Genomic DNA, 18,684 nt, shown 5'->3' on the forward strand with positions numbered 1-18,684 from the left:
AAGCTGACTGGTACCTGTCAGAGGGAAGGGATGCCATTCTGGAGGACCTTGAGAGGTGTGCACCTCAGAACTTCATGATGTTCAACAAGCCCAAGTGCCATGTCCTGCACCCAGGCCAGGGCAATCCCAAATGCCCTCTCTCTGGGCAAAGAATGGATTGAGAGCCGCCTTCAGTAGGAGGATTTGGGTGTGTTGGTGCAGGAGGAGCTCACCATGAGCCAGCAATGTGCAGCTGCAGCCTGGAAAGCCAACCACAGCCTGGGCTGCGTGAGGAGCTGTGTGAGGAGGAGGCCGAGGGAGGTGGCTGTCCCTTCCCTCTGCCCTTGTGACACCCCAGCAGGAGCCCTGTGCACTGCTCTGGGCCCAACATGAGAAGGACAGACCTGTTGGAGAGTCCAGAGGGGCCCCCAGAGATGCTCAGAGGCTGCAGAACCTCTCCTATGAAGACAGGCTGGGAGATTTCAGGTTGTTCAGGCTGGAGAAGAAAATGCTCCAGGGAGATCTTCCAGCACCTAAACAGGGCCAGTAAGAACTGGAAGGAGATTTTTTACAGGGAGATATAGTGACAGAACAAGGGCCAATAGCTTAAAACTGAAAGAGGGAAGGTTTAGATTAGACATTAGGAAGAAACTCTTCACTGCAAGGATGATGGGGCTCTGGCACAGGCTGCCCAGAAAAGCTGTGGCTGTTCCATCCTTGGAGGTGCTCAAGGCCAGGTTGGATGGGGCTCTGAGCAACCTGGTCTAGGGGAAGGTGTCTCTGCCCATGGCAGAGGAGGTGGAACGGGATGATCTTTAGGGTCCTTTAGAACCCAAACCATTCTGTGATGCTATAAAAAATTATGTGGTTATTAGGCAAGTGTATGGGATTTGTGAGGCCAGATTTTGGTAGCAGGGGAGCTACAGGGGTGGCTCTTGTGAGAAGCTGCCAAGAGCTTCCCCCATGTCCAGCAGAGCCAAAGCCAAACAGCTCCAGGATGGACCTGCTGCTGGCCAATGCTGGGCCAATCAAGAGTGATGGCAATGCCTCTTAGATTAAAGCAGAAAAACAGAAGTTAGTGCTCAGATGTAATTGCAGGCAGAGAAGAGCAGGGTGAGAACATGGGAGAGGAACAGCCTGCAGACACCCAGGGCAGGGTGAAGGAGGGGCAGGAGCTGCTGCAGGTGCTGGAGCAGAGATTCCCCTGCAGACTGTGGGGCAGCCCGGGTGAGGCAGCTGTGGAGAGCCCCAGGGGTGCAGAGATCCACCCGCAGCCCATGGAGGAGCTCATCCCAGATCTTTGCCTGAAAGCCCCTTAATTTCAAAATTATAATAATTTGGAGGGAGGGGGTTTGCATTCTCCATTTCAAGGGAAGCTCCTGCCTTCCTTAGCAGACACCTGTCTTTTCAAACCAAGACAGTGAGTGATCTCTCCTGGTCTTTATCTCAACTAACTTTAGCTCTGCTATATTTTGTCTCCCCTGCCCATTGCACAGGGCAATGACAGAGAGGCCTTGGTGGGTACCAGGAATGCAGACAGGGTCAGCCCACTACAGCCAGATCCCAATGACATCCTTTAGAACAGAGAGATCTAAAGAGAGCTCTTGCACAAACAAACCTGAAAGCCATTCCACCACAGACCTGTCTGCAGGGCCTGCTGCCCCAGAGTGCTGTTTGCAAACAAATCCATCAATTCTCCAAGCCCACCCATCACAGGAGCAGCTGTAACATTTGGTAACTGACCTCCCTGAACAGCCAGGACCCTGCGCAGCACTTTGAAAGTGCAAGTGCCACACCAAAAATAACAACGTTGCTTTCTGGAATGCTAATTCAGTTCACAAAGAAGGAACCGTGGAAAAGAAGGTCACTGGATTAGATTTCAGAAAACAGCACTATCTTTCAGAGAGTGACCATATTATCAATTGCCTGCCCAAAGGCTTTCATTCAGCTCTTTCACAAACACACACACTGACTCTGGATGTGAGGCCAGTGCCCTGCCCTTGGAGATTGCCACTTCACTCTAGCTAAACTTGCTGCATTATTAGCATTATTATGGGGTCAACTGCACCACCTTGAACCTGACAGGTAAAGCCCAGCAACAAAAATACCAAGGCATCAATTTTAGTAATAGCAAACGATTTCAGCATTTGTTCTAACCATAGCAGGGACCTTCTGCTGCCTTTCACAGATAGGGGAGGGGAAGAAGGGAAGAACAGGAGAAAGGGTTTCTGGTTTTTTCCCTTGAAAATGAGATTTCTCAGAGCTCTTACATTCTTCTATGCTTTAAGCACAACTTTTCTAATAACATGATGGAGAAGGGCTTGTTCTGAAAAGTGCAGTACATTGAAAACTGAATGCTGCCCCAGAAACCACACAGGATGGAAGTGAAGGGACTTGTGGGAAAACCAGCCAAAATCATTAGCTTTTCTTACTCCCTCTTCTCTACCCATACTGTAAATCAAATTAGAATATAAACTCAAGACTAAGATTTACATTCTAAGACTATAAGTATATAAGTATACTTATATACTTATACTATATTCTAAGTATATAAATAATATACTTCTAAGACTTCAAAATAATATATTTTTCTCTAACATCTGTTTTTTCACAGAATTAGAATACTGAACTATGTGTTTTGAAAATAATTCCTCTTTCTGTGGTAGATAAAGACTCATTTTTTGCAAGTAACACACAAATATTTTAGTGACTCATTGCTGTGAGAAACCAAAGGTTAAAGAAATTCTGGGAATGTCATCACAGCAAATGAGGACTGGAAGAGGGTAAAAGCACAGTCCACAACTGAAACACCATGCAGACCAGTAAAATATGGAGGTGGATTATTTTCAGAGAAAAACATCTGCCAGCATAACTTTAATGCATGAAGAGGAGGATGCTTGCACAGTCTCACCCCATTTTGACAGAATGGGTACTCCTGACATGGTGGATGGCCAGATAACTTTCCATGAAAGTTCTATTTCTACTTCTGGAAAAGATAAAACTTGGACAAAATGGGCTGAGACATTCTCCAGTCCAAAGGAGGCCTCTTCAGTTAGAAAAATGGCCATGAGTAACACATGGAAATAGAGAATGAAAAACCTCCTGGCACTCTCATTTGAAAAGGTCTTCAAGCTTAATTACATAATCATAGTAAATTAAAAAAAAAAAAAACAAACAAACAAAAAACAAACACAAGCAAACAAGAAAATCCCAAATCAAACAAAATACAGTGTTCAAGCTCAGTAGTGACCACATAAAATGAAACTCACTCTTAATGGCTGCAGGATTTGAGACAGTTTTTGGTGTTCCATGCAGACACAAGGAGAAAATTGCAAAATGAGTAATTATTTTTTTATAGCTACCGTAGCTGTTAAGGGCCAGGAATCTTTTCTGTGATCATTGTCTTCATAGAAAATGCCAACCTTTTGCAAAGAGAGATGAAGCCTACCCACACTGTTTTCTCTTCCTAGCAAGCAGCATGATGTATGTGGTCATTACAGGTAACTTATAGCTTATTAAGATGAAAAAGCATTAGCATACTTGATTGAATGGCAGTGAGACTTAGGAAATATGTATTCTAGTTTCAAACAACAGAAAATCACATGCATGAATTTTTAACATGACACCAGAGAACAGATGAAGCCCATCAAAAATAAAAGTATTATATTCTTATTGTGTAATTTGTAAGGATTTTAAAAGCACGAAATGAAATAATGCACTTCTGAAGCAAACTCCCAAACTGCTGTGTTATAGGAAAGCAACCCAAGAGAACTTATTTTTCAACAAGCAACCAGGGTAAAAACATGTGAGAATCAATCAAATGCTTTAAATCAATGGATTCCAGCAAATGAGAACATCTGGAGCAGCAAATCTTCCTGCCAGCTTCAGAATGGACAAGACTGTGATTTACTAGAGAACAGATAAACAACCTGTCAGTGCCACAGGAAGAGACTGAAAAGCAGGTTCCTATTCCAGGGTAGCTCTTCTTAATAAAACCATCAACAAGTTAATTAACATTCAGTGCACAAAGCCCTAGGAACAGGTAAGCAGAAAACCACTGATGTTCCTTTCTTGGTGAGCACAGGCTGAAGCTATTGCTAGGCTGACTAATCTGTCTCATCATCCCAGGTCTTTTCCTTACATGAGACTGAACACTGATTATTTATCAAAATAGTCAGCACTTGATTTTCAGTCATAGGTGAGAGTTTAATATCATGGTAGACTTCATCCAGAATAATGTTTTAGTCACTCTGTTTGTATGAGTGCATTTTCTGTGCAATCAGCACATCTTCCAGCACAGCAGCTCCTTATTGATAACGACAGAAGTTTCTACTTCACAGTTGGAAACTACTAACCAAAAATTGTTTCAGGAAAAAACTTTCAGCAACATCGAGCCTGTACAAATTAGTTTAATTTCACTAAGATCCAGTGTTCTAAAGAAAATACTGGAAGCAGCATATATAAAATTCAGCAATATCCAAACGAATTTCATTTTGCTCAATTCAAATTGACATAACATTTCAGCAATCACTCCATTTCCTTTTACAAAGATAAAACCCCCTCAATATCAAACGGAAACATTTCATTCAGCTTAAAAATTGTGTCTGATCTACACCTTCCACATAGAGATTTACACCTTCCATACTTTCCACCTTTTGAAAGCTTTGAGAGCTGGGGGATCAGCCACCAAGCCTATCAGCAACACACAGGATCTGCTCAGCTGCAAATGCCTTTATACCTTGATGAACTAGACCCAGGCTGCCCAAAACATGACATCTCCTGCTCTGTACAAAAACTCTGCTTTAGGCTCAGCAGTTTACAAATACCTGCAATGCCATGCATGTGCCTCAAGCACTTACATCTGAAACATCATCTTTTTCCTGAGCCCATCGGAGCCTTACCCCATACACACACAATTTTATTCAAAACACCAACCCATCTCAGGCTTTCAGATTTGTCTTCAAATACATGGTTCAATAGCAAGAAAATTTCTCATCTATTCGGTTTGAACAAAGAATAACAAAATTTTAAAGACCTGAGTAATAGCTGCAGTCTATGGTGCCTGCTAAACATTTGTTGTCAGTATAAGGGGAAATTACTTAAATATTTGCTGCCTGTTTTTTTTATTGCTTTTTTTTAATCATTACTATTGCTGCTAGAAGTCTGTTTAAGCATAATGAGAAATACAAAGACAGGATTAGTGCTTCTATTGCACAGTATTTATCTTAATTCTATTTAATATTATAACAAACACTTATTTCTAAATACAACAGGCAATGAACCAAGTTTTTCCTGATCTATGCAACACACTTGCTGTGCTTTTTAACGACCATGTCAAAAATGAAGTGGTTTTTGCAAGACAATAAACCTGCAAGAAATAGTTGTCTCTCTCATTCCATTATCTGCTCTTTTACCTGCTCTGGATTCTTTGTGTGCATGCACTTTAAGTGAATGTTCTCTCATTACTGTCAAGCAACTTGTCTTGCTATTTCACACTTTCTGGGTGTATCATCACAAATACCTTTCCTTCTCAACCCTTTGCATGCCTAATGATAGTGCCCTGCTGGAAAGAAAGGCACATTAGGAAATTAGTTGAGCATAGATGGAAAAGAAAGAGTCAGATTATCAAAAGCAGTCTCCCTGTCACTGTGAAGGTTGATACCTCACACAGCACAGAATTTAAGGTTTGAATCTGTCATGTCACATTGTAAAAGATCAAGAGAAAGTGAAAAGAGACAGATTACACAGAAATAATGACTCTTTGGGCAAAATAAAAATCAGCTTCCCGACAGCTGTTTAGTATCAGCATCTCTCAAGAGGTGGGCAGGACTTTCCTACAGTTTCATAAAGCATATAATATTAGCTAAAAGACATGCTGTCATCATGGAAGTCAACATTTCCTATGACCTTCCCTAAGGATAACATGCATTACAATGTAGTTATTCCAGGCTGAAAATCATTCTGATATTGAATATTCCTGTGCCATCTTTCCACTTCAGAGAACAGCTCACCCAACACCATTCTAAACATGTGTCAAGCTGATTTATATCCATTTCAATAAACCTACCTAATATTTTCCTCCTTTGCATGACAGGTGTACCATCAAAATAATCCCAAAATCAGACTTTCTGGAGCGTTGTCATTGAAAGATGTTATTCAAATAAATATTAGGATGAGCAGTTCAGCAGCTTCTCACATTTTTCTGAGACTCCTAGAGAAGGTCTCTTAAAAACCCCTAAATGGAAATGAGGCCCTACCTACTTTCCACTGGGAATTTTTGGAGCTCTTTTTGCAGACAGATACTTTAAAAACACCAACTAGATTCATTGTCTAATGCTATCCACTTGCTGTCTTTTCTAAACAACATGTCATAGTTCCTGAGACTTTAATTCTCAGCATTAACAACAATTTCCAAACCACCTAACAATAACTGGATTTAAGAACTTTACACATTTCAGTTTTCCTTTTGTTGTACGTTTGTCTCAGCTCTGTCCAGAAACCTTCTCCTTCTGGGTAACTTCTCATGTTTCAATCCACTGACCAGTTTCAGACCACAGCTGATGAAGTCTCATGTCACTGTCATATTTTCTGAAAAATCCCTTCACCAGGATTTCTTCTCCTGGGAAGCTGAGAAGCCTCAGAGAAAAAGGAAAACAATAATTATCTGATTGCTTCTCCTGTGTTTGCTGCTTTGGAATGTGGTCTGTTTCAACAACAGCTTGATTGGCTTCATGTTTTTACTTAATGGCCAATCACCATCAGCTGTGTTGGACTCCGAGGAGTCAGTCACGAGTTTTTATTATTTATTCTTGTCTAGCCTTCTGTCTGTATCCTTCTCTCTTTCTTTAGTATAGATTTAGTATAGCATTCTATCCTATCATGTCATATCGTATCACGTCATGTCATATAATATATCATATCATATCAGCCTTTTGAGAACATGAAGTCAGATTCTCAATTCCTCCTCTGTCCTGGGGACCTCAAATACCACAGTTCTACTTCTCCTCACAGCACACATGATCTCAGCCCCTACCCCAGCCGTGGGACAGGCAGGGACTGTGTCTTGGCTGCAAGAGCCCTCAGTGACCTCCTTCAGCCACCTCCCAAGCTGACCCCAAAGGGCCCACACAGGGGAAAGGCACTTCCTACCACACTCACCCACCCTACCCGTGCCCAAACGTCATCGTGGCACAGGCCAGCTGCTGGCTGGCCTTTGGGACTGGCCAGAAGGTGGGAGCTCCCAGGACAAGCGCTGGGCTGCAGCTGGAGCTCACCTGTGCAGGAGAAGTCGTCCACGCGCACGTAGCCCGCGACGCAGTCGCAGCGGTAGGAGCCGGGCAGGTTCACACACACCGTGTTGGCGTGGCAGTAGTGCATCTTGGCCGCACACTCATCAATGTCTGCGGGGCACAAACACCCAGGGAGGCTGCAGTCAGGCTCAGCAAAACCAATAACGTGGCATTACAGAAAATAAAGTCCATTTACAATGCCAAAGGCCATTGCCTTTGGCAATTTAGACACATTTGTTTAAATTTAAACACATTTGTTTAAATGCTCGTACTGAAAAACAAGGCAAATTCAGTAAAAAATTCTCCTTGAAATAGATTTCATAATTAAATAAATAGATTATGTAAAATTTATAAATAGGAGATAACTCTATAAATATATATCATAATATAGATGATCAATAAATAATAGATTATTAATAATAATATATATCTAATATATACTATATGTCTCTAATACATATAGATATATATAATGTATTATATATATAATGTATCTAATATATAGATAATATATATTATCTATATATTAGATACATTATATATAATATATTATATTATATTATATTAATATTATATTAATTATATTATATATCTAATAACGTGACATATATGTCTAATAACGTGACATTACAGAAAATAAATTCCATTTCCAATGCCAAATGCAATCTGTTTAAATGCTAGTACTGATAAACAAGGCAAATTCAGTAAAAAATACTTCTTAAAATAGATTTAATGAATAAATAAATAGATTAGATAAAATCTATAAATAAGATATAAATATATAAATATATCAATAATAATATAGGTGATCTATAAATAGATTATTAATAACAATATATATCTAATATATATTATATATAATTTCGAATATATAGAGATATATATCTAATATATTATATATATAAAGTATATGATATATATATAATATATGTATTATATAAAATATTATATATATATAATAAAATGACATATAATATATATCTAATAACATGACATTACAGAAAATAAATTCCATTTCCAATGCCAAAGGCAATCTGTTTAAATGCTAGTACTGATAAACAAGGCAAATTCAGTTAAAAATACTTTGTAAAATAGATTTAATAAATGAATAGATTATATAAAATCTATAAGTAAGATATAAATATATAAATATACAGTTAATAATATAGATATTCTATAGATAATCTATTATTAATAAAATATATATATCTAATATATATATTATATATATAATGTATATAATATATAGATAATATAACATATATATAATATATAGATATTATAATATATAATATATATCTAATGTATAGTTAATATAATATATAATACATAAGATTATATAGATATTATAATATTATCTTATATAGAGAATATATATAATCTATAGATGATAACATAGATAAATCTATAAATATAGATAAATCTATAAACAATAGATTTAATAATTAAATAAAGAAATTTCAGTAAGAAAATTCCTTAAAACTCCTGTATCATAGCAATGTGTTCCTTCCCATGGTTCTTCAAGAAACACTATTTCTCTTTTTTAATTCTGGAGAAGCAACACATACATTTTGGGGTTTTTTGCCATGTTATGAACCAGTCTCCTAAGCCCATTTTACGGTTTGTATCATGTCAAAGCAAAAGAAAACATTATTAAGGAGCAGCAAAATCTTGACCTCATGTTTCTGCTTAAGCAATCTCTATTGCTGCTTCAAATCCAAAATCCAAAACTGTTTTCACAACAGTGACTCAAACCTCTCATTTACGTGCCTGTTTAAATATCTCAAAGCTCTGTCATATTGCAAACTGTAACATCTTTTCCCTTCCTTTTTTGACAAAACCAGATATTACACTGAAGAATTGTCTTTATATTTTTCTCAGCAGGACAGATTTTCTGCTTAGCAGCACAAGTTTTACATGAAGTAATTCATGGTTTTCAAAATATTAATTCTAGTGTTACATAGGTCCAGCACAAAGAAAGATGAATCAGAGACGTTTTTTCCTCCCATTCCTTTCCTTTTGTTATTGATTGCTCACACTCTGGAAAGGCATCAATTGCCAGCGCAGCTGAAGAACCTCCTTGGCTGGTGAGTGGTCACCCCACAGTGCAGCCTCCTGTCACACCCCTCTGCACCCCATCCACAGTGTCCCTTCTCCCTCCGCACAGTGCTCATGGAAACAGCACCAAAACATCAGCATTCAGCCCCAGAATGGGGTGGGGGAGTTTAATTCTGCACACGCTGAGCTCATGCTTACCTAAAACCAGGTATTGTGTTTAACCTTCCTAAAGTGAGATGCACCCCCACTTTCCAGGCTCTGCAAATGAAACACATGCCAGCTACACTCACACTTTCTGCATTACAGACATCTGTCCAGCAGGAGCTACCAGCTAAATCTCTTCGTGCTGGCCAGCAAACAGCTGGCAGCTGGCAGCACTTTCTGACTGCTGCCAACTTGGGATGAATTAGAAATGATGGCCTGGAGGCAAAATACTTTGTATACCACTGCAAACACCTTAAACTATCTCATTCTTGCATTTCTGTTGTTTCAGTTGCAGTGCCACTTGATGAAATGAATTTTAAAAAGTCAGGAGCATCAGTATAGGAAAGATAAAAGCCAGGAAAAATCCTCCCACGTCTTGTTATCACACCACGGAGTGCGTGAGCCACTTGGGGAACTCTCAGGTGTTGACGTGTGTTCACACTGATCTGCTTGCAGACTATTTTTAATAGGCTTTTGGAGCGTAGCTTTGAGGAGTTTTGCTCTTGCATATCTAATAATTTTCCAGCATAAAAGGAAAAGGAATGAAAAGAGGTCTGCAAAGAAAGCAAGAATGTCAAAACAGCAACCAATTCACCTGAAAATTAACCTTATGCACTACCCTTCATCTCCTGCTCCCTCACTACACTTCTCTTTATTCCCCCAAGGGGAAGTGAGAGGATTAGAAGTCTCAAAGGTGAAGGAATTTGAACTTAGATTCATTGCTAAAACAGCCCAGGTTGCTGCAACAAAAAATATGAGAATACCCAGAGATAAAAAGAAAATTCACTGCCTTTATGAAAATATTGCCATGAGAGAATATCTCAAAAGGAGACTAACGACTTCAAGTGATGACTTGACTATAAATAGAAGAATTGAGAAAATCTGGCACTGGGTCGCTGCAGAAGTTCCAGAGCCCAGGAAGAAAAAGCCTGAGCCTAACAAAGGAAGCAGAAGAAAAAAAAAAACCAAAAAAGATCTGTCTCTTCAAACTTTGTTCATTTATTTAACTGTCTTTGCAATCTTTAGGGGTTACATTTTCCATAAACCCTTTCAGCATTTCAGATTTTCTTTTACCTTTGCAGTATTAGCCTTTCACTAATACATGCATTTTCTTTAGAGAGAACAATATTGAGAGGTCAAAACTGGCAACAGAATTTTCTTATTAAAGCCTGTAGGGCAACACTAAATCTGTTGCTCTGGACCACAGTGCTACAAATACTTGTAAAAGGTTAGGTATTCATCACAAAAAGCTTTGGGTTTTTACTTAATATTGTTAGAGTAAAACCCATAAAGCACACAGTGGTATATATCAGCTCAGCTGTAATGGAGCTCAAATTGTGATTCATGTGTATGGATTGCTTGTCGCATTTGAAATATTAAAGCTCATCTTCTAGTGGTCTTTGGAGGTGACAAAAATACATGATTTATGCTTCTTTCTAGTCTGGTGAAGTAGTTTGTTTTTCTTTTAAAAAGGTATACTTATGGTCTTTGAAATGAGACTTGACACAGCATAATTATCACGCTCATATCAGCAGCTCCCACCTCCATCAGCTCACACTCTGCACCAACAGAGACCCTTGGGCTGCAGCTTTCAGCAAGGTCTGGGCTAGGACAGCCATGGGCTCAGTGTCTACCCAGCAGACAGTGAAACAGGGCTCACCATCAGTGCAGAGCTCTCCTTACACACCCTGCAGCTAACCAGCCATCTCCATGGCCCTGCTGCAATAAATACAGAACGTGAGCTCAGAGGCGATGATAAACGAAAATGCCTGTCACTGGTTGTGCCAGGGCACTCTGCAGCGCTGTGAGCACACTGGGATATAAAACACAAGGACAGGATCTCAGAGGAGCTGCCTGCTCAGCACCTGGCAGGTCAGCACCTCATACCAACCAACAAAGCCAGATGGGAGGGGAAGGCAATACAAATGGTGTTCAACCATGGAAACCAAGCAAAGAGGTTTTCTCATCTGCAAATGTACTTCACTAACTGTCCAAACCACTTAACTCGCTCTATGCTTGATTCAGAATCTTATTACTACATACCTGTAATGTTTAATATGACAACAAGACACCAGATCTCAACTAGAGCATCTCTTTACTGTTTGTCCTCCCCAATAAATCACATCAAACCAAACTAATTTCAGCTGTAAAGAAGGCACAATACCTATGGATGGCAGTAGGAGTTTTGTCCATTCAGCCCAAGGTGAAATGGAATTATTGTTTTTTAAACTGTTAGTCCTGTAATAACCATGAGGGAACAATTCTGAAACAAAGCACTGTCTGCCTCTGGAATTGTACACCACTCTTTCCATGCACTCAACAATAATCCTTTTACACACCAGTATTGTCATCACCTGTTGTCTGGGGCTTCCTTTTCAGTTTAACTACTGAAAGACAGTAACATACAAATCAAAACAAAATGAAACAAACTATGAAGTGTTCTAGAGCAGTAACAGATTATGTTTTTTATCATAATCAATTATTCTATTTGCAGCTATCTCCCAGTTACTCACTTTACAGTTGGGGAGTATACCAAACAAAATTAGAATTTTTGGGAACTCTGTAGGGAAGCAAAGGCAGAAAATCAAAAACAGGGAAAAAAACCCCAGCTTTGCAGAAAGCTCTGATGTCTAATTCATGATTATTAATGTGGGGGAGGATTCCCCTCCCCTCTTTTGATTCCAGCCAGCACTATGAGATGACTTGAATAGCATTAGACCTGGTCTACATAATCAGAGTTTTTAAAAATGTGAAACCAAACAGTGTTACTATTTAAGTAATGTCAAACCTTAAAGTATGTTCACAAGCTGATGGAATCATATCAATGAAGTGTCCAAAACAGCAGAGCACAGCAGTACTGGAGCACGAGACAGGTCCTAAAATTTCAGCCACCCCGTGCTTATGCTAACATGAACACATGCCATTTTCACTGCACTAAGCTGCTCCTTGGTCATTATACCTGCCTGCTCTCCAGATTCTCCCTGATCCTGCCCTCCCTGCTCTCATCTCCTTTCCGCTGTCAAACTCACTTGACTTCAGCTCCACTTCCCTTTCTATTTTCCCCTTTCATCCTGCCTCTGCCTGTCTCCTTCCTCACACATCCCATGCATCTAACACACCCCACACCTGGTTTTTTATCTTTGGCACAGACTTGGAACACACCAATTGTGCCCCAGACCCCTCAGGGAGCCACAAAGCAGCAGACACAGCAGCTCCCCACGGGCTGACAGAGCTCAGCCTCCCCCGGTGCCTGAGTAAGAAGAGACTCATTACTGGCAGCAAATGTTCAGGCCAGCCTTAAACCTTTTACCAACAACTGTTTAGCAGCTTCTTTGGTAGCAATCCATCTCCTCCAAGGCAGGGCAGCAGAACAACTCTGCCTTGGGGATGGAGCTACTGCCCATTCAGAGGCAGGCCAAGAGCCCAAGAGAAGAGCAGACGAGCCAAAGAAAAATGTCCCTTTCAACAAGGCTGAGAAATATTAGCCTAATGTCATTAAAGAACTAACTAGTGAAAAAGGCATTCATAAATTAGGGCTGGTGCGGGGAATCCAAAGGCAATAGAATAACTATCAATATAATAATATCAGGAAGCATTATCCCTTTGACTTTTAGAGCATCATTAAAAGAGTGCAGCCTCTTTCCCTGCACACAGCAGAAAAGTGCTTTCCATTGATGTACCCACTTTATGATCAGTGCAAGAGTATCGATATTCCAAATCTGCTCTCTGTCTATTTAACTGCTGCTCTAGGGATGGAAACTGTACAACTATCAGGTTAAACAACTAAACAAATAAATATTTTAAAGCACACATTCATGCGCAAATCACACTTGAACAGTCACACTTTCCAGTGCAGACCAGCGCCAAAAAAAGCATTCCCCCCAAAAAGAAGGACAAAAATAAAAATTCAGGTAAGGGTTTCTGGTTTTTATTTCAACAGTATTAAGCTTAAATACTTTCACCATCCACACTCAAGGAAGCAATTGATTATTCTCAAAAAGAGATCACAACATTTTGCTACCTGTGTCTCAGCTACAGTAGTGACCCGCCCAGGAACATGGGTGTTTCCTAAAATCTGTCCAAGGGAAGCCTTAGATGTCAAAATATTGCCTAGGTACAACACAATCCCTACTCCATCCTTGTTATTGCTTACAGTAATACACAATTCATCAGCCTCTTTACTTGAGGTTATGATTTCTTAGCTGAAAAAATGAAAATTTTAAAAAGAATTGATTTGCATAACCTGAATCTGCAGTGATCTGACCAATTCCCTGACTCTCTGGAATCAGAGAATTCCATTTATAGTCTTTTTTGGTCATCATTCCTCAAAACAACACAATCCTATCTTGAAGGGCAGCGCTCAGCCCTTTAAAAACCTTGCTGTTCAGACAAACCAGTGTCCCTCTCAGCAACTAGTTTTTTCCTTTTATTACACTACTAAATTCTGCCCCTCTCTAAGGAAAACTGAAAATTTGCAGTTCCACTCTCCTTTGTGCTTTCCACCATTACACTGGAAAATTATGTGCACTGGTTTGGTGGCATGGTCCCAAAGAAACTTGAGATCTCTTAGGATAAAACCAGTTTATTTAAATTGAAGCTCTCCTAAAAGATCATTTCAATCAGTTCAAAAGCTGCCATTGATGTGGTAATGTCAAAGAAAAGATAAGTAATGTGGTGTTGTTTTTAACATAAAGGAACTGTTTTCTTAACCCTAAGTGCATTCATTTGATAAATACATTAATAGAAAATGTTCACAGACTTAATACTTTCTTTAAAATGTTTGCAGCTATAGCTCTTAGGGATGGTTGATAATTTATTCATAAGGTATCTCTGACAGTTGCAAATAAGTTATTTTAAAAAATAGGCAGCCAGAATTCACATATGATAACACAGCTTAAGAGAATGCAGATTAAAAATAATCACAGAAAGCAGAATGAAACATTTGGGGAAACAGGTTTTGGCTAACAGCAGCAGCTCAGTCATTTGCTCCAACATGCCAAAGCAACTAGGAAAAACAAGTCAAAATTCTGCTTGTTCTGCTGTAGCAGCTGCTGTGATGTTTAGAACTAAGTGAAGTTTAAAAAGATTGCTTTATCCGGGATTACTCAAGCCTTTTCATTTTTTCCTTCTAATTACTCTTTGAAACTACACTGATATTTCTGTTTAGAATGCACAGCAGCAGAAGAGGCTACTAAGGAGTGTGCCTGAGTGGGTGTAAGGATTTTTCTTTACAGACACTGCTGGATTTGCTCTTCCCCTCAGTGGCCTACGAGAGACCAAGCAAGCCATTTCTCATTTTGGGGTCAGCCTGGCCAGCAGCACTCAGGACTGTTACCCAAGGCAGTGCCACCTTCCTTCCCTGCTCTCCAGCTGCTCCCTGGCCCCTTGCACTCCACCAAGGCAGATCAGGGATGCCTCTGAGGACACTGCTGGGAGGGATTCTTGGATTCTGAGGAACACTCATTGCATCCTCTCATGGACACTATGGCAGACATGCTCTTTGACACCCCCAGGTGTTTGAACATACTCAGGAATACCAGCAGCTACTTGAAGTAAGAATTTTGTATTTCAGGGAAACGACCTGGTGTCCTTCAGAAAGGAAAAAAAAAAAAGACAATGATGACTGCTGCCTCTTGAACTGCATTAAGTGCTCTGAAAAGAGCAAGATGTAATGACATGTAGCCTGGGAGAAATACTGAGAAACTGCTTCATTCTGAGCTTCAAACTGACAGAGGGTGGGCTAGGATTGGACATTGGGAAGAAATTCTTCCATGTGAGGGTGGTGAGGCAAGAGCAGCACGCCCAGGGGAGTTGTGGTACCCCATCCCTGGGGGTGCTCTAGTGGAAGGTGTCCTTTCCTGTGCCCGTGTTCACAGGGATCTTAGGATGAGGGAAGAGATGAGGATCTGACTCCATGTTTCAGAAGGCTGATTTATTATTTTATGATATATATTACATTAAAACTGTACTAGAAGAATAGAAGAAAAGGTTTATCTCAGAAAGCTAGCTAAGCTAAGAATAGAAAGGAATGAATAACGAAGGTTTGTGGCTTGGACAGAGAGCCCAGCTAGCTGGGCTGTAATTGGCCATTAACTATAAACATCCAAGATGGCCCAATCCCAGATGCACCTGTTGCATTCCACAGCAGCAGATAATCAATGTTTACTTTTTGCTCCTGAGGCCTCTCAGCTTCTCAGGAGGAAAAATCCCAAGGAACAGATTTTCATGAAAGGATGTCTGTGACACTTTGCCATGGCAGGGCAGGAAATAGGTGCTCTGTGAGGCCCCTTCCACCCCAAACCATTCTGTGACCCTTTGCAACTTCTGCTCGTTATAACCAGACCACTTGAACTAAAGTGGAGGTAATCCCCTACAATCCCACTGGGGCTGGCCCTACAGGAGCTGGTGGGAGTCAGAACCTTGCAGGAGAAGCTGTTTGCTCTTTGTAGAGATTTCAGGGGTCACAGAGCTGTGGCTGTATCCCCAAGAACTGCACTCTCTCCTGGGCTCTCTCTCCCCACAGTCAGAGCCATGGTCCTGGCCATAGTGCCAAGCATCTGCAGCAGGGGACAGCTAAATTCTGTGAAAGGTAAGAGAGAAGCTCAGAAAAAGAACGCCATTCAAATAGAATGCATTTTGAAAGCTTCTCTGATAAAAATATTGAATGAGAAATAAACCCATGTAGCTGTAAGTCTCATAATGATGTTTGGGTTTTTTTCATACATAGTTTATCTTAAAACAGCTCCAAAATTGCTGTTCATGTTATTATTTTTATGAAAGATGTTGTGTTCAATATTTCACATTGTAAATGCTTTCATCCATCAGCCATACTTTTCCAAAGTTAGTAAATAACCATACTTGGACATGTTATCTTTTTTAGAAGAGAAGTTTTCTTAAGGCTACTCTGCAAGCGCTAATTTAGGAATAAATAAACATTTCTACAGATGTGATAAACAAAATGTTGGTGTTCCTAAGCTTCATCCTTGTAGGTACAATAAATGCTTGCATAGGCATTGTGACATGTAGCCAATAAAGAAAATATTGCTTAAATTCACCATAATAATCACATTTGGCAGTGCAACAGAAATTAAACAGCACAGAAAACATCAGAAACCACCGGCTTTTCCTGTCCTGCCGCAGGTATGGTGTATATCTTTTCTAGAAAGCAGGAGATGTTTTGGGAATCTCCCAGCAGCTGAGGAGAAGATAGTGGAGGAAAAAAGGCTTATCACACAAATCCTTTCCCCCAGGATGGTTTGGTAAGGCAAACACTAAATGGTGAGCTACCCTGTCACCCTCTGCCAGCACAGCACATCTCTGGGCAGCTGCAGGCTTTGGGGTTTGCAATCAGGATTTGCCATCAGCTGCAGGCTTTGGGGTTTGCAATCAGCATTTGCAATCCACTGCAGGCTTTGGGGTTTGCTATCAGGATTTGCCATCAGCTCAAGCTTTGGGGTTTGCAGTCAGGATTTGCCATCAGCTCAAGCTTTGGGGTTTGCAGTCAGGACTTGGACACTTCTCCACCACCCCCCTGCAGAAACCTGGAGCAATGACAGGCTCTGATCTGAGCCTGCTCCCTCACAAACCCACGCAGACCAACAAATATGTCAATATGTGGGAAGCCCCTTCCCTTACAGACGTGGTGCTCACAATTTGCTGCCCTGGGACACAGAGGGACCTAATTGCTTTCCCCTGGCCAGAACCCAGGATAGAAACGTCACCAAATTACCCCAGGGAAAGAGGTGGGAAGAGTTAGATGTAATAAATCCAACTGGACTACTCTCCCTCAGTAGTACTCTCCCTTAGTACCACTCTTTCACCCATTCTTCTTCTTCACAGGCTCTTAATGCACAAGAATTCATTCTAAACCCAACTACTGCATGCTTAGCTGTAAGAGTCACCATTACATAAGTCTACTGCAAATAAAAGGTTATGCTGCTACTCCTCACAAATATATTACTGCCCATTAGAAAACAAAGGAAAATAATCACCTCATTCTCAGGAAAATAGCTCTGTTCCCTAGAATGACTGCTCCTTCTTTACTACATAAATGTACTCCCAAAGCCAGGCTTGCTTTGGCTTTGATTTCACTTTTGAAGGAAACTCCTGGATCTCAGCAAGAACTGATGAAATAAATTCTGCTATCCAAAAAGGAATGCAGGATTTCTGTAACAGATTCACCTCCTTATTTAGTATTATTTTTTAATCTTTCCAAACAATCTGAGAGATACCAGTGGATGCTTACACAGAGGGAGGGTGGAAGGGAAGAGATGAGGGTCTGGTTTTTTTCTAATCTTCCATTTACCTGTATTAGCCAAGCAGTACAATACATTGAAATAACTCTATCCATTTTCATTCAGCTCATACCTTACCTTTTCAACCCCCTCCATCTTATTTTACTAATGGCTGGGATTGAACAATGGATTATTATATCAAAATGAGCAATTCTTTCTTCATGCCATTATACTGAGAGTGATTATCCTAAATATCTCATTCCATCAGCATATATCTTATGCCACCATCCACCATTGTTCTTTCACTCTCTATTTTTTGCCCAATACTCTCACCCAGTTTTTCTCCTCCTATATACATCCTGCCATATTGACTGGCTTACTCTTTCAAATCCACACAGATGCTATCTTCAAATGATAAATTGTACAAGGCTGCCCATGTAATTGATCTAGAATCCCTGTGCCCACAGCAACATTTTATTGTGGCATTTTGAAGGATGCTGTAGCTCTCTGAAAAATTAAATGCTTATGAAAACTGCATGGGGCTTTTTTGGGGTGGTGTCTTTATCATGCTTGAAAAAGCCCCTGGACAACTACTAGTTTAGTATTTTATAATGACTTTAGGTATATACTGTTATAATAAATGAGACAGATAATATGTTAGTAGCAAAAATCATGTCGACTTAATACTCCACAATTTTGCACTGGAGTAATTTTTTCACTCAAGGACTATTTGTGCAGAACAATATTGTCCCACGCTGTCAAGCACCAACTGTGCCCTATCTTCTCTATGTATGGCCTTCATTTTCCTAACCATTCTCTTAACATCTTTTCAGCAATTCGTTATTCAGCTGTTTCCATCACATCTTGTTCCCCTACCCAGCTCTGCTGAAAAATCCATGAGGAAGCACTGAAGTGGCAGA

General features: G+C 40.1%; 1 protein-coding gene across 8 annotated transcripts in view; it reads right to left on the bottom strand.

Annotated features, from left to right (window-relative positions):
* Positions 1-18,684, bottom strand: part of NELL1 (neural EGFL like 1) — a 273,376-nt gene that overhangs the window by 130,622 nt on the left and 124,070 nt on the right. For 7 of the 8 annotated variants that reach the window (XM_074543909.1, XM_074543908.1, XM_074543904.1 and 4 more), the window contains exon 13: positions 7,254-7,379. The exons of the other annotated variant lie outside the window; for it this stretch is intronic. In XM_074543909.1, the coding sequence (XP_074400010.1) occupies positions 7,254-7,379 (126 nt within the window). The remainder of the gene's footprint in view (positions 1-7,253; positions 7,380-18,684) is intronic. 8 annotated transcript variants of the gene reach the window in all.

This window comes from Zonotrichia albicollis, chromosome 6 (assembly GCF_047830755.1).
Source record: "Zonotrichia albicollis isolate bZonAlb1 chromosome 6, bZonAlb1.hap1, whole genome shotgun sequence".
NCBI lineage: Eukaryota > Metazoa > Chordata > Aves > Passeriformes > Passerellidae > Zonotrichia > Zonotrichia albicollis.